At 49.8% G+C, this 15160-nt stretch overlaps 1 protein-coding gene across 1 annotated transcript in view; it reads left to right on the top strand.

The window, feature by feature from the left end:
• SPAG17 (sperm associated antigen 17) overlaps nucleotides 1–15160 on the top strand; it is a 1802643-nt gene that overhangs the window by 455234 nt on the left and 1332249 nt on the right. The window contains exon 4 of the mRNA XM_085620708.1: nucleotides 323–454. Within this exon, the coding sequence (XP_085476834.1) occupies nucleotides 323–454 (132 nt within the window). The remainder of the gene's footprint in view (nucleotides 1–322; nucleotides 455–15160) is intronic.

Here is a 15160-nt window from a genome sequence, read left to right as displayed (position 1 = left end):
CAGGCGGGCAGATAAAGAGATTAAACTATTGCTCTTGCACACAGGGAGCTGAATTCCCAGTACCTCCCTGTGTGCAATAGCAATGCCCGCTCCCACAAGAGGCGGGGAGCCTGCTAGGACGCCGGGGCCTTGTAGCTCCAGGGTACCCAGGGAAACATGGCCAGGCCCCCGGAGATTGGGTCCCCATGGCTGAAATCAGCATGTGCAGGGGGGCTGCCCGTCCTTGTTTCTATTTTGGTCCTCACTCGGCCTCTAGAGAACCAGGTGACTTTGTGATGTACTTGATATACACTTGTGTAAATAATGTTTCTCTCCTCTCTAGGTGACTGAGGCAGCCAAGACCCTCCTGGACAATGGCAAGGAGCTCCCACTGACACTCATTGCAAAGCTCCTGAAATTCCAGCTTTTGTGTGTGAAGCAAAATGACCAACAGAGAAGAGCTAATGAGAAGAAGGTACTGTATGGTGTGGTGTGGAAGGATGAGTGACTGATGAGGAGAAGGAACTGTATGGTGTGGTATGGAAGGATGAGTGACTGATTAGAAGGTACTGTACGGTGCAGTATGGAAGAATGACTCACTGATGATAAGAAGGTACTGCATGGTGTGGTATGGAAGGATGAGTGACTGATGAGGAGAAGGAACTGTATGGTGCAGTATGGAAGGACGAGTGACTGATTAGAATGTACTGTACGGTGCAGTATGGAAGGACGAGTGACTGATTAGAAGGTACTGTACGGTGGAGTATGGAAGAATGACTGACTGATGATAAGAAGGTACTGCATGGTGTGGTATGGAAGGATGAGTGACTGATGAGGAGAAGGAACTGTATGGTGCAGTATGGAAGAATGACTGACTGATTATAAGAAGGTACTGCATGGTGTGGTATGGAAGGATGAGTGACTGATGAGGAGAAGGAACTGTATGGTGCAGTATGGAAGGACGAGTGACTGATTAGAAGGTACTGTACGGTGCAGTATGGAAGAATGACTGACTGATGATATGAAGGTACTGCATGGTGTGGTATGGAAATATGAGTGACTGATGAGAAGGAACTGTATGGTGCAGTATGGAAGGACGAGTGACTGATTAGAAGGTACTGTACGGTGCAGTATGGAAGAATGACTGACTGATGATAAGAAGGTACTGCATGGTGTGGTATGGAAGGATGAGTGACTGATGAGGAGAAGGAACTGTATGGTGCAGTATGGAAGGACGAGTGACTGATTAGAATGTACTGTACGGTGTAGTATGGAAGAATGACTGACTGATGAAAAGAAGGTACTGCATGGTGTGGTGTGGAAGGATGAGTGACTGATGAGGAGAAGGAACTGTACGGTGCAGTATGGAAGAATGACTGACTGATGAGGAGAAGGAACTGTATGGTGCAGTATGGAAGAATGACTGACTGATGATAAGAAGGTACTGCATGGTGTGGTATGGAAGGATGAGTGACTGATGAGGAGAAGGAACTGTATGGTGCAGTATGGAAGGACGAGTGACTGATTAGAATGTACTGTACGGTGTAGTATGGAAGAATGACTGACTGATGAAAAGAAGGTACTGCATGGTGTGGTGTGGAAGGATGAGTGACTGATGAGGAGAAGGAACTGTATGGTGTAGTATGGAAGAATGACTGACTGATGAAAAGAAGGTACTGCATGGTGTGGTGTGGAAGGGCGAGTGACTGATGAGGAGAAGGAACTGTACGGTGCAGTATGGAAGAATGACTGACTGATTATAAGAAGGTACTGCATGGTGTGGTATGGAAGGATGAGTGATGGATGAGAAGAAGGTACTGTATGCCGTAGTATGGAAGGACGAGTGACTGATTAGAATGTACTGTACAGTGCAGTATGGAAGAATGACTGATTGATGATAAGAAGGTACTGCATGGTGTGGTGTGGAAGGATGAGTGATGGATGAGAAGAAGGTACTGTATGCCGCAGTATGAAAAGATGGGTGACTGATGTGAAGAAGGTACTGTATGGTGCAGTGTGGAACGATGGGTGACTGATGTGAAGAAGGTACTGTACGGTGGAGTATGGAAGGGTGAGTGACTGATGAGCAGAAGGTACTGTACGGTGGAGTATGGAAGGGTGAGTGACTGATGATAAGAAGGTACTTTACGGTGTCGAAATGGAAGGGTGAATGTGTTGAAGAGAAGGTACTGCACACTCCTGTTTGGAAGGATGAGTGTGTTGAAGAGAAGGTACTGTAGAGTCCTGTATGGAAGGGTGAGTGTGTTGAAGAGAAGGTACTGTACATAAAATAACACAACCTGTTAATAAAGATTGAAACTATTGTATTCAGTATCAAGTATTTAGATACCTTAAGATGTGTGTTTGTTTTTGTTCCCTTTTTTATCGTAAGACTTTTTTAAAATAGATTTTTACAAGCAAACATACGCCTGTGTGTCGAATTAGCTTTGCCAAAGCCTGTTTGAATAGAATATTGGTGTAGATGTGTATGTACACAACACACAGCCCGCCGCAGTGATGACAGGGCTCCTTATAAGACTTCAAGATGTACCTGGAAGTCTGGAAAGTAAATAATACAAGAATTGACAATAAGGTGGGGGAGGTGGACAGTGACATTTAATGTGAAGGCAGGTGGCCATTCAAAGGGCAGGAGCTGTTTCAAAATCAGTTTAAAGGTAAGATGAAAATACAGACAGCAACGCCTAAGAGGGCTGAAGGAAGGATACTAGAGAGGCTGCAAGTGTCAAACATACTAACACAGCTTTTCAAGCTCACTTTCCCTCTCAGTTATGGTTTGGGATACTTTGAAGCATACCAAGGGCGTTACTCTGGTCTTTACATGCTCTAGTAATGATGCACAGTTTGTCCTTCAGTTAGCTGGGGGTATAGCTAGCAGGTTTGGGAGAGGCTGTTTTGCAAGAGGTAGATAGCCTGGCAGAAGTAGCAGGCCAGGGAGAGGTTGTTTTGCAGGCGGTAGATGGCCTGGTAGAGGTAGCAGAACGGGGAGAGGTTGTTTTGCAGGAGGTAGCTGGCCTGATAGAGGTAGCTGACCTGGGAGAGGTTGTTTTGCAGGAGGTAGCTGATCTGTTAGAGGTACCTGGCCTGTGAGAGGTTGTTGTGCAGGAGGTAGATGCCTGGTAGCGGTTGTTTTGCAGGAGGTAGATGGCCTGATAGAGGTCGCTGGCCTGGGAGAGGTTGTTTTTTAGAGGTACAGGTAGCAGGCCTGGGAGAGGTTGTGGTGCAGGAAGTAGATGACCTGCTAGAGGTAGCAGGCCTGGGAGAGGTGGTTGTGCAGGAGATAGGCAGCGTAGTAGAGGTAGCTGACCTGGAGAGTTTGTTTTGCAGGAGATTGATGACCTGGTAGCGGTAGCAAGCATGGGAGAGGTTGTTTTGCAGGAGGTGGCAGATCTGTTAGAGGTACCAGGGCTGTGAGAGGTTGTTGTGCAGGAGGTAGATGCCTGGTAGAGGTTGGTTTGCAGGAGGTAGAAAGCCTGGTAAAGGTAACAGGCCGGGAAGAAGTTGTTTTGCAGGAGGTAGATGGTCTGGTAAAGGTAGCAGGCCTGGGAGAGGTTTTTGTGCAGGAGGTAGATGCCTGGGAGAGGTTGTTTAGCAGGAGGTAGATGCTCTGCTAGAGGTAGCAGGCCTGGGAGAGTTTGTTGTACAGGAGGTAGATGTCCTGGTAGAGGTAGCAGGTATAGGAGAGGTTGTTTTGCAGGAGGTAGTTGGTCTCATAGAGGTAGTTGACCTGGGTGGGGTTGTTTTGCAGGAGGTAGATGGCCTGGGAGCGGTTGTTTCTCAGGAGGTAAATGGCCTGATAGAGGTTGCAAGCCTGGGAGAGGTTGCTTTTTAAGAGGTAGATGGCCTGATAGAGGTAGCAGACATTGAAAAGGTTGTTTTGCAAGAGGTAGCTAGTCTGGTAGAGGTAGCAGGCCTGGGAGAGGTTGATTTGCAGGAGGTAGATGCCTGGTAGAAGTAGCAGGCCTGGGAGAGGTTGTTTTGCAGGAGGTAGCTGGTCTGGTAGAGGTTGCAGGCCTGGGAGAGGTTGATGTGCATGAGGTACATGCCTGGTAGAAGTAGCAGGCCTGGGAGAGGTAGTTTTTTTAAGATGTAGATGGCCTGATAGAGGCCGTAAGCCTGGGAGAGGTTGTTTGCAGGCGGTAGATAGCCTGTTGGAGGTAGTAGGCTTGGGAGAGGTTGTTGTGCAAGAGGTAAATGGCCTGGAAGAGGCAACCGGTCTGGGAGAGGTTGTTTTGCAGAATGTAGATGACCTGGTAGAGGTTTCAAGCTTGGGAGATGGTGTTTTGCATGAGGTAGATGGCCTGATAGAGGTAGCAGGCCTCGGAGAGGTTGTTTTGCATGAGGTATATGGCCTGATAGAGGTAGCAGGCCTCGGAGAGGTTGTTTTGCATAAGGTATATGGCCTGATAGAGGTAGCAGGCCTCGGAGAGGTTGTTTTGCATGAGGTATATGGCCTGATAGAGGTAGCAGGCCTCGGAGAGGTTGTTTTGCATGAGGTATGTGGCCTGATAGAGGTAGCATGCCTGGGAGAGGTTGTTTTGCAGGCGGTAGATGGCCTGGTAGAGGAAGCAGGGCCTGGGAGAGGTTGTTTTGCATAAGGGAGATGACCTGGTAGAGGTAGCAGGCCTGGGAGAGGTTGTTTTGCATAAGGGAGATGGCCTGATAGAGGTAGCAGGCCTGTGAGAGGTTTTTTTGCATGAGGTAGATGACCTGGTAGAGGTAGCAGACCTGGGAGAGGTTGTTTTGCAGAAGGTAGATGACCTGGTAGAGGTAGCAGGCCTGGGAGAGGTTGTTTTGCATAAGGTAGTTGGCCTGGTAGAGGTAGCAGGCCTGGCAGAGGTTGTTTTGCATAAGGGAGATGGCCTGGTAGAGGTAGCAGGGCCTGGGAGAGGTTGTTCTGCAGGTGGTAATACTAATAATAATAATAATAACCTTGAATTTGTAAAGCACACAGCTACCGCCGAAGTGGTTTCCCGGCGCTGGGGGCCCTCTGGAAGATTAAGCGAGCTATTGCCCAGAGTATGATGGTGCTGGGCTGACCTGCCGCCGGCGCTGGGGATCGAACCGTGAACCCCGTGGTCCGGAGTCAAACACCTCTTCCAGGTAGATGGCCTGGTAGAGGTAGCAGGCCTGTGAGAGGTTTTTTTGCATGAGGTAGATGGCCTGGTAGAAGTAGCAGGCCTGGGAGAGGTTTTTGTGCAGGAGGTAGATGCCTGGGAGAGGTTGTTTCGCAGGAGGTAGATGGTCTGGTAGAGGTAGCAGGCCTGGGAGAGTTTGTTGTACAGGAGGTAGATGTCCTGGTAGAGGTAGCAGGTATAGGAGAGGTTGTTTTGCAGGAGGTAGTTGCCCTCATAGAGGTAGTTGACCTGGGAGGGGTTGTTTTGCAGGAGGTAGATGGCCTGGGAGCGGTTGTTTCTAAGGAGGTAAATGACCTGATAGAGGTTGCAAGCCTGAGAGAGGTTGCTTTTTAAGAGGGTAGATGGCCTGATAGAGGTAGCAGACATTGAAGAGGTTGTTTCGCAAGAGGTAGCTAGTCTGGTAGAGGTAGCAGGCCTGGGAGAGGTTGATTTGCAGGAGGTAGATGCCTGATAGAAGTAGCAGGCCTGGGAGAGGTTGTTTTTTTAAGATGTAGATGGCCTGATTGATGCCGTAAGCCTGGAAGAGGTTGTTTGCAGGTGGTAGATGACCTTTTGGAGGTAGTTGGCTTTGGAGAAGTTGTTTTGCAAGAGGTGGCTGATCTGTTAGAGGTACCAGGCATGTGAGAGGTTGTTGTGCAGGAGGTAGATGCCTGGTCGAGGTTGTTTTGAGGTTGATGTGCATGGGGTACATACCTGGTAGAAGTAGCAGGCCGGGGAGAGATTGTTTTTTAAGATGTAGATGGCCTTATAGAGGCCTGGTTGAGGTTGTTTTGAGGTTGATGTGCATGAGGTGCATGCCTGGTAGAAGTAGCAGGCCTGGGAGAGATTGTTTTTTTAATATGTAGATGGCCTTATAGAGGCCGTAAGCCCGGCAGAGGTTGTTTGCAGGCGGTAGATGGCCTGTTGGAGGTAGTAGGCTAGGGAGAGGTTGTTGTGCAAGAGGTAAATGACCTGGTAGAGGTAACCGGCCTGGGAGAGGTTGTTGTGCAGAAGGTAGATGACCTGGTAGAGGTAGCAGGCCTGGGAGAGGTTGTTTTGCATAAGGCAGATGGCCTGATAGAGGTTGCAGGCCTGGGAGAGGTTGTTTTGCATAAGGGAGATGGCCTGGTAGAGGTAGCAGGGCCTGGGAGAGGTTGTTCTGCAGGTGGTAATACTAATAATAATAATAATAACCTTGAATTTGTAAAGCACACAGCTACCGCCGATGTGGTTTCCCGGCGCTGGGGGCCCTCTGGAAGATTAAGCGAGCTATTGCCCAGAGTCAGATGGTGCTGGGCTGACCTGCCGCCGGCACTGGGGATCGAACCGTGAACCCCGTGGTCCGGAGTCAAACACCTCTTCCAGGTAGATGGCCTGGTAGAGGTAGCAGGCCTGGGAGAGGTTTTTTTGCATGAGGTAGATGGCCTGGTAGAAGTAGCCGGCCTGGGAGAGGTTGTTTTGCAGGAGGTAGATGGCCTGGTAGAGGTAGCAGGCCTGGGAGAGGTTGTTTTGCAGGAGGTAGCTGGTCTGGTAGAGGTCGCAGGTCTGGGAGAGGTTGATGTTCATGAGGTAGATGCATGGTAGAAGTAGCAGGCCTGGGAGAGGTTGTTTTGCAGGAGGTAGATGGCCTGATAGAGGTAGCAGGCCTGGGAGAGGTTGTTTTGCAGGCGAGAGATGGCCTGGTAGAGGTAGCAGGCCTGGGAGAGGTTGTTTTGCAGGAGGTAGCTGGTCTGGTAGAAGTCGCAGGTCTGGGAGAGGTTGATGTGCATGAGGTAGATGCATGGTAGAAGTGGCAGGCCTGGGAGAGGTTGATTTGCAGGAGGTAGATGCCTGATAGAAGTAGCAGGCCTGGGAGAGGTTGTTTTTTTAAGATGTAGATGGCCTGATTGATGCCGTAAGCCTGGAAGAGGTTGTTTGCAGGTGGTAGATGACCTTTTGGAGGTAGTTGGCTTTGGAGAAGTTGTTTTGCAAGAGGTGGCTGATCTGTTAGAGGTACCAGGCATGTGAGAGGTTGTTGTGCAGGAGGTAGATGCCTGGTCGAGGTTGTTTTGAGGTTGATGTGCATGAGGTACATACCTGGTAGAAGTAGCAGGCCGGGGAGAGATTGTTTTTTAAGATGTAGATGGCCTTATAGAGGCCTGGTTGAGGTTGTTTTGAGGTTGATGTACATGAGGTGCATGCCTGGTAGAAGTAGCAGGCCTGGGAGAGATTGTTTTTTTAAGATGTAGATGGCCTTATAGAGGCCGTAAGCCCGGCAGAGGTTGTTTGCAGGCGGTAGATGGCCTGTTGGAGGTAGTAGGCTAGGGAGAGGTTGTTGTGCAAGAGGTAAATGACCTGGTAGAGGTAACCGGCCTGGGAGAGGTTGTTTTGCAGAAGGTAGATGACCTGGTAGAGGTAGCAGGCCTGGCAGAGGTTGTTTTGCATAAGGCAGATGGCCTGATAGAGGTTGCAGGCCTGGGAGAGGTTGTTTTGCATAAGGGAGATGGCCTGGTAGAGGTAGCAGGGCCTGGGAGAGGTTGTTCTGCAGGTGGTAATACTAATAATAATAATAATAACCTTGAATTTGTAAAGCACACAGCTACCGCCGAAGTGGTTTCCCGGCGCTGGGGGCCCTCTGGAAGATTAAGCGAGCTATTGCCCAGAGTCAGATGGTGCTGGGTTGACCTGCCGCCGGCACTCGGGATCGAACCGTGAACCCCGTGGTCCGGAGTCAAACACCTCTTCCAGGTAGATGGCCTGGTAGAGGTAGCAGGCCTGGGAGAGGTTTTTTTGCATGAGGTAGATGGCCTGGTAGAAGTAGCCGGCCTGGGAGAGGTTGTTTTGCAGGAGGTAGATGGCCTGGTAGAGGTAGCAGGCCTGGGAGAGGTTGTTTTGCAGGAGGTAGCTGGTCTGGTAGAGGTCGCAGGTCTGGGAGAGGTTGATGTTCATGAGGTAGATGCATGGTAGAAGTAGCAGGCCTGGGAGAGGTTGTTTTGCAGGAGGTAGATGGCCTGATAGAGGTAGCAGGCCTGGGAGAGGTTGTTTTGCAGGCGAGAGATGGCCTGGTAGAGGTAGCAGGCCTGGGAGAGGTTGTTTTGCAGGAGGTAGTTGGTCTGGTATAAGTCGCAGGTCTGGGAGAGGTCGATGTGCATGAGGTAGATGCATGGTAGAAGTGGCAGGCCTGGGAGAGGTTGTTTTTTTAAGATGTAGATGGCCTGATAGAGGCCGTAAGCCTGGGAGAGGTTGTTTTCAGGCGGTAGATGGCCTGTTGGAGGTAGTAGGCTTGGGAGAGGTTGTTGTGCAAGAGGTAAATGGCCTGGTAGAGGTAACCGGCCTGGGAGAGGTTGTTTTTCACAGACATGGGTCTTGTGCACACTGTGTCACTAGACTCAAGCTGTACCCAGCTGATGAGCCAATAACTATGGTGAAACTGGTCCTGGATTGCTTTGGTTCTGGTTCAGGGAGGTCCTGGCTTGGCAGTTCAGCCTGGACTGTTTCAACTGGTGCAGGGTTATGGCTCATTTGCATATAGCTTGGTCCAAACTGAGGTGACATGGTGTACAAAATTAAGTCAGTGACTGAAATAATTCAAGCATTCCATCAATCACTTATGGTGTACTTTAGTATATTCCACTAAATGGACCAAGTATCCCAAGACGTGGGTCCCGTGCACCACGTGTCACCGGAACTAAGAATTAGATAGCTGATCAACCCATAACAAGTGCAAAACCAGTCTTAGATTGCTTGTGTTCCAGTTTAGGGCGCACCTGTCTTGGCAGTTTGGACTGGGCTGCTCCAATTGGAGCAGTGTCAAGACTGATTTGCATATAGCTGGGTCCCAACTGAGGTGACGTGGTGTGCAAAATAAGGATGGATTGAGATGCGGCCCAAGTAATTACCAGTGACTGAGATTAATTCAAGCATTTCATCAATCACCTCTTTGTGTACTTTAATATGTCGCCAGTCCGTGGGTCCCTTGCACACTGTTTCACTGGAACCAAGCTGTACCCACTTGATGAGCCCATAACTATAGTGAAACTGGTCCTGGGTGCCTTGTGTTCTTGTTCAGGGAGGACCTATCTTGGCACTTCGGGCTGGACTGTTCTTATTGGAGCAGGGTCAAAACCGATTGCATATAGCTGGGTCCATTGAGGTGGCATGGTGTGCAAAATAACAATGTATTGGGATGCGTCCCGAGCAATTGCCTGTGGCTGAGATAAATTCAAGCATTCCATCCATCACTGTTTTGTTTTGTGTACCTCACTGATTTCGATGGATGGGTGGGTATCCCATCTGCCGTATTACAACTGCTATTGAATATAATGCATTTGTAATACAGTGGACAGGATAGCTGTCAAGTTTGTGATGTAGTAATCATTCAACCAAAGTCTGAATCAGGCCCTCAGCCGAGTCGTCAGTGCCTGGGAGAGGTGGCAGAACTGCTAGCCGTATTCGATTTATGAAAGGTAGATTGCATATATGCTGGTTGGTTAGAACTGTGAAATTTACAAAGCGTGCTTTGAGTGTGATCTTGTATCTATAGTACGGCTAGTGCATATTACATACACCAGGCATTGAAACTGCAGGAGCACATTCAGTAAAAATCTAATGCAAGGCAGGCTGATACGTGATGGTAGCCTCCTCAGCACTGCTCTGGTGTTACGGAAACAAGTAGGCGTCATCCCTCAAGCAGACAGAGTATTTCTCAAAATGTTCAATTTACATAGAATCTACTTTCTGATCCTTGGACCTTCTGATGTCAGACCTTCTGTTACTCAGACCTTCTGGTGCTCGGACTTTGTGATGTTCTGACTTTCGCAATCTCAGACCTTCTGATCTTCTGACCTTCTGTTCCTCTGACCATCTGATCCTCTAACCTTCTGATCCTCAGTCTTTCTGATCTTCAGAACTTCTAATGATCTGACCTTCTGGTACTCAGACCATGTGATGTTCAGACCTTCTGATATTCATACCTCCTGATCCTCAGACCGTCTGATCTTCTGATTTAAGAATTTCTAATGATCTGACATTCTGGTTCTCAGACCATGTGATGTTCCTTCCTTCTGATGTTCCTTCCTTCTGATGTTCCTTCCTTCTGATGTTCAGACCTTCTGATGTTCACACCGTCTGATGTTCACACCGTCTGATATTCAGACCTTCTGATCCTTAGACCTTCTCATCCTTAGTCCTTCTGATGCTCAGACCTTCTGGTACTCAGACCTTGTGATGTTCAGACTCTGATGCTCAGGCACTCGCAAGCTCAGACCTTCTTATGCTCAGACCTTCTGATGCTCAGATCTTCTGGTGCTCTGACTTTGTGATGTTCAGACCTTCTGCTCCTCTGACCATCTGATCCTCTAACCTTCTGATCCTCAGTCTTTCTGATCTTCAGAACTTCTAATGATCTGATCTTCTGGTACTCAGACCATGTGATGTTCAGACCTCCTGATCCCCAGACCTCCTGATCCCCAGACCTCCTGATCCCCAGACCTCCTGATCCCCAGACCTCCTGATCCCCAGACCTCCTGATCCCCAGACCTCCTGATCCCCAGACCTCCTGATCCCCAGACCTCCTGATCCCCAGACCTCCTGATCCCCAGACCTCCTGATCCCCAGACCTCCTGATCCCCAGACCTCCTGATCCCCAGACCTCCTGATCCCCAGACCTCCTGATCCTCAGACCTCCTGATCCTCAGACCTCCTGATCCTCAGACCTCCTGATCCCCAGACCTCCTGATCTTCAGACCTTCCGATCCTCAGTCCTTCTGATCCTCAGAACTTCTAATGATCTGACCATCTGGTTCTCAGACCATGTGATGTTCAGACCTTCTGATGTTCCTTCCTTCCTATGTTCAGACCTTCTGAAGTTTAGACCTTCTGATGTTCACACAGTCTGATATTCAGACCTTCTGATCCTCAGACCCTCTCATCCTTAGTCCTTCTGATGCTCAGACCTTCTGATGCTCAGACCTTCTGATGCTCAGACCTTCTGATGCTCAGACCTTCTGATGCTCAGACCTTCTGATGCTCAGACCTTCTGATGCTCAGACCTTCTGATGCTCAGACCTTCTGATGCTCTGACCATCTGATGCTCTGACCATCTGATGCTCTGACCATCTGATCCTCAGACATTCTGATCTTCTGCCCCTCTTGATCTGACCTTTTGGTACTCTGTGTTGTTCAGACCTTCTGATCCTCAGATTTTCTAGTACTCAGATCTTCTGATCCTCAGACCTTCTGATCCTCAGACCATGTGATCTTCAGAGCTTGTGATGTTCAGACCTTGTGATGTTCAGACCCTGTGATCAGTGCTTCTGATAATCTGACCTTATAATGCTCAAATTTTCTGATAATCTGACCTTCTTACGCTGTGACCTTCTTACACTCAGACCATATGCACAGACCTTCTGACCCACAGACCTTCTGACCCACAGACCTTCTGACCCACAGACCTTCTGACCCACAGACCTTCTAAACCACAGACCTTCTGACCCACAGACCTTCTGACGCTCAGACCTTCTGATGCCTATAACTTTTGACGCTAGGCCCTCTGATGCAAGGCTTTCTGACCCTCAGACTTTCTGAAGCTCAGACTTTCTGATACTCAGAACCTCTGATACTTAGGCCTTCTGATCCTCAGACCTTCTGATCCTCAGACCTTCTCATAATCTGACCTTCTGGTTCTCAGATCTTCTGATCCTCAGACCATGTGGCGTTGGAACCTTGTGATTTTCAGACCATCGTATAATCTGACCTTCTAATTCTCAGACACGCTGATGATCTGACCTTCTAATGCCCAGACCTTCTGACTCTGAGGCCTTTTGAGTCTCACTCCTTTTGACTCTCGCACCTTGATACCCTCAGACCATCTGATCCTCGAATCTTCTGATCCTCAGGCCTTCTGATGCTCCGGCCTTCTGATGTTCAGACCTTCTGACGCTCAGGCCTTCTGATGCTTAGGCCGTCTGATGTTCAGACCTTCTGATGCTTAGGAAGTTTGAGCCTTAGGCAGTCTGACACTAAGGAGTTCTGATGCTCCAGCCTTCTGATCCTCAGGCCTTCTGATGCTCTGGCCTTCTGACGTTCAGACCTTCTGAGCCTCAGACCTTCTGAGCCTCAGACCTTCTGAGCCTCAGGCCTTCTGAGCCTCAGGCCTTCTGCTGCTCAGGCCTTCTGCTGCTCAGGTCTTCTGCTGCTCAGGCCTTCTGATGTTCAGACCTTCTGACTTTCAGACCTTCTGAGCCTCAGGCTTTCTGATGCTCAGGCCGTATGAGACTCAGGTCTTCTGAAGCTCCGGCCTTCTGATGCTCTGCCTTCTGATGTCAGACCTTCTAACACTCAGACCTTCTGATGCTTGGCGCTCAGGTCTTCTGTAATCGTACCTCATGATGCTCTGAGTAGGTCACGCCACAATTGACCAATAAAACGGCCATATCCACTTTAGTGACCCAGGCCCCTCCTACAAAACACCAAACATTAAATATTGCTGAGACCCAGACACCTTATCTCCCTGGAAGTTAGTGTCTTTGGATGGGTTCACTCTACACTAGTTTCCAGGACACAAACTACTGTCGGCTTAGTGCAAGTCCATGGAATCTCACTGAATTGCTCCGATGATTGAAGCAAATAATTTTTGGGAGATTCACCAAGAATTCCAGGAATAGTATTTGAAAATCTGTGACAGTCTCAGGAGTGCAAGCTTTTCCTTCACAAATGTTGTGAACTTTTTTTTTAAACCTTGTCGACTTTGCAAACATCTTGAAGGATGCCAAGAAAACATCCTTCTTAAGTATGTTACAAAAGGAAAACAAATCATCTTTCCACCAGAAAATTCACTCACAAATAGATGTTAGAAGAATTCTTCCACAAGAAGAATTTTGTGAGGTCTGCATACATTTGCAACCCTTTCAAAATACAAAGGTTGTAAATTTCAGAAAACCTCGTGGGCACTTTTAAACTTCTCCCACCTCTATTCTCACTCTTCTGTTGAGCCAAATTCTCTTGAGAAGGAGGTCCCCGTGTAGACCTCCTGCTTCCCTTTGCTGATGCTGCGGCCAGGATCTGTGGCTCCAACACATCTTGCACAGCACTTCAGCAGGCCTGAAACTGATGTAACACTGCCCCTACCCTGCAGACCTTGTCACTGCACCTGCACACTGCTTCAGCAGGCCTGAAACAGAGGAAACACTGCCCCCTGCCATGAGCGCCTTCTCGCTAGACCTCACTCACAGCGTCAGCAGGCCTGAAACAGAGGTAACGCTGACCCCTGCGCGAGCACCTTCTCCCTGCACACTGCTTCAGCAGGCCTGAAACAGAGCAAACACTGCCCCCTACCGCGAGCGGAATCTCACTGCACCTGCACACTGCTTCAGCAGGCCTGTAACAGATGTAACTCTACCCCTGCTACGAGCACCTTCTCATGGGCCTGCACACCGCTTCAGCAGGCCTGAAACAAAGGTAACACTGCCTCCTCTCATGAGCACCTTCTCGCTACACCTTACACACCGCTTCAGCAGGCCTAAAACTGAGGTAACACTGTCCCCTGCTGTGAGCGCCTTCTTGCTACACCTTGCACACAACTTCCGCAGGTCTGGGACAGAGGTAACACTGCCCCCTGCTGCGAGCACCTTCTTGCTACACCTTGCACACAGTGTCAGCAGGTCTGAAACAAAGGTAACACTGCCCCCTCCTGTGAGCACCTCCTCGCTACACCTTACACACCGCTTTAGGAGGCATTAAAGTGAGGCAACACTGTCCCCTGCCATGAGCGCCTTTTGCTTACAACTTACACACCGCTTCAGTAGGCCTAAATTGAGATAACACTGTTGCACCTGAACACCTCTTCCGCAGCTCTGAAACAGAGGTAACACTGCCCCCCTGCCTCGAACACCTACTCATTGCACCTGCACACCGATTCAGCAGGCCTGAAACAGAGGTAACGCTGCCCCCCTGCCATGAGCACCTTCTCATTGCACCTGCCCACCGCTTCAGCAGGGCTGAAACGGAGTTAACGCTGCCGCCTGCCGTGAGCGTCTTCTTGCTACACCTTACACACAGCGTCAGCAGGCCTGAAACAGCGGTAACACTGCCCCCTGCTGCGAGCACCTTCTCATTGCACCTGCACACAGCTTCAGCAGGCCTGAAAGAGGTAATACTGCCCCCTGCCATGAGCGCCTTCTTGCTACACCTAACACACTGCTTCATCAGGCCTGAAAGAGAGGTAACGCTGCCCCCTGCTGCAAGCACCTTCTCATTGCACCTGCACATCGCTTCAGCAGGCCTGAAACAGAGGTAACACTGCCCCCTGCCGTGAGCGCCTTCTCGCTACACCTTACACACAGCGTCAGCAGGCCTGAAACAGAGGTAACACTGCCCCCTGCCGTGAGCGCCTTCTCATTGCGCCTGCACACAGCTTCAGCAGGCCTGAAACAGAGGTAACGGTACCCTCTGCCGCGAGCATCTTCTCATTGCACCTGCACACCGAGCATCTTGTCATTGCACCTGCACACCGCTTTAGCAGGCCTGAAACAAAGGTAACACTGCCCCCTGCTGTGAGTGCCTTCTCGCTACACCTTGCACACAGCGTCAGCAGGCCTGAAACAGAGGTAACGTTGCCCTCTGCCGCGAGCATCTTCTTATTGCGCCTGCACACTGCTTTAGCAGGCCTGAAACAGAGATAACACTGCCCCTGCCGTGAGCGCCTTCTCATTGCGCCTGCACACCGCTTCAGCAGGCATGAAACAGAGGTAACGGTGCCCTCTGCTGCGAGCATCTTCTCATTGCACCTGCACACCGCTTTAGCAGGCCTGAAACAGAGGTAACACTGCACCCTGCCATGAGCACCTTCTAGCTACACCTTACACACAGCGTCAGCAGGTCTGAAACAGAGGTAACACTGCCACCTGCTGTGAGCGCCTTCTCGCTACACCTTACACACAGTGTCAGCAGGCCTGAAACGGAGGTAACACTGCCACCTGCTGTGAGCGCCTTCTCGCTACATCTTACACACAGCATCAGCCGGCCTGAAACAGAGGTAACACTGCCACCTGCTGTGAGCGCCTTCTCGC

Source organism: Triturus cristatus, chromosome 8, assembly GCF_964204655.1.
Source record: "Triturus cristatus chromosome 8, aTriCri1.1, whole genome shotgun sequence".
NCBI lineage: Eukaryota > Metazoa > Chordata > Amphibia > Caudata > Salamandridae > Triturus > Triturus cristatus.
The sequence above is the reverse complement of the archived record's forward strand: the minus strand, read 5'-3'. Positions and strand labels throughout refer to the sequence as shown.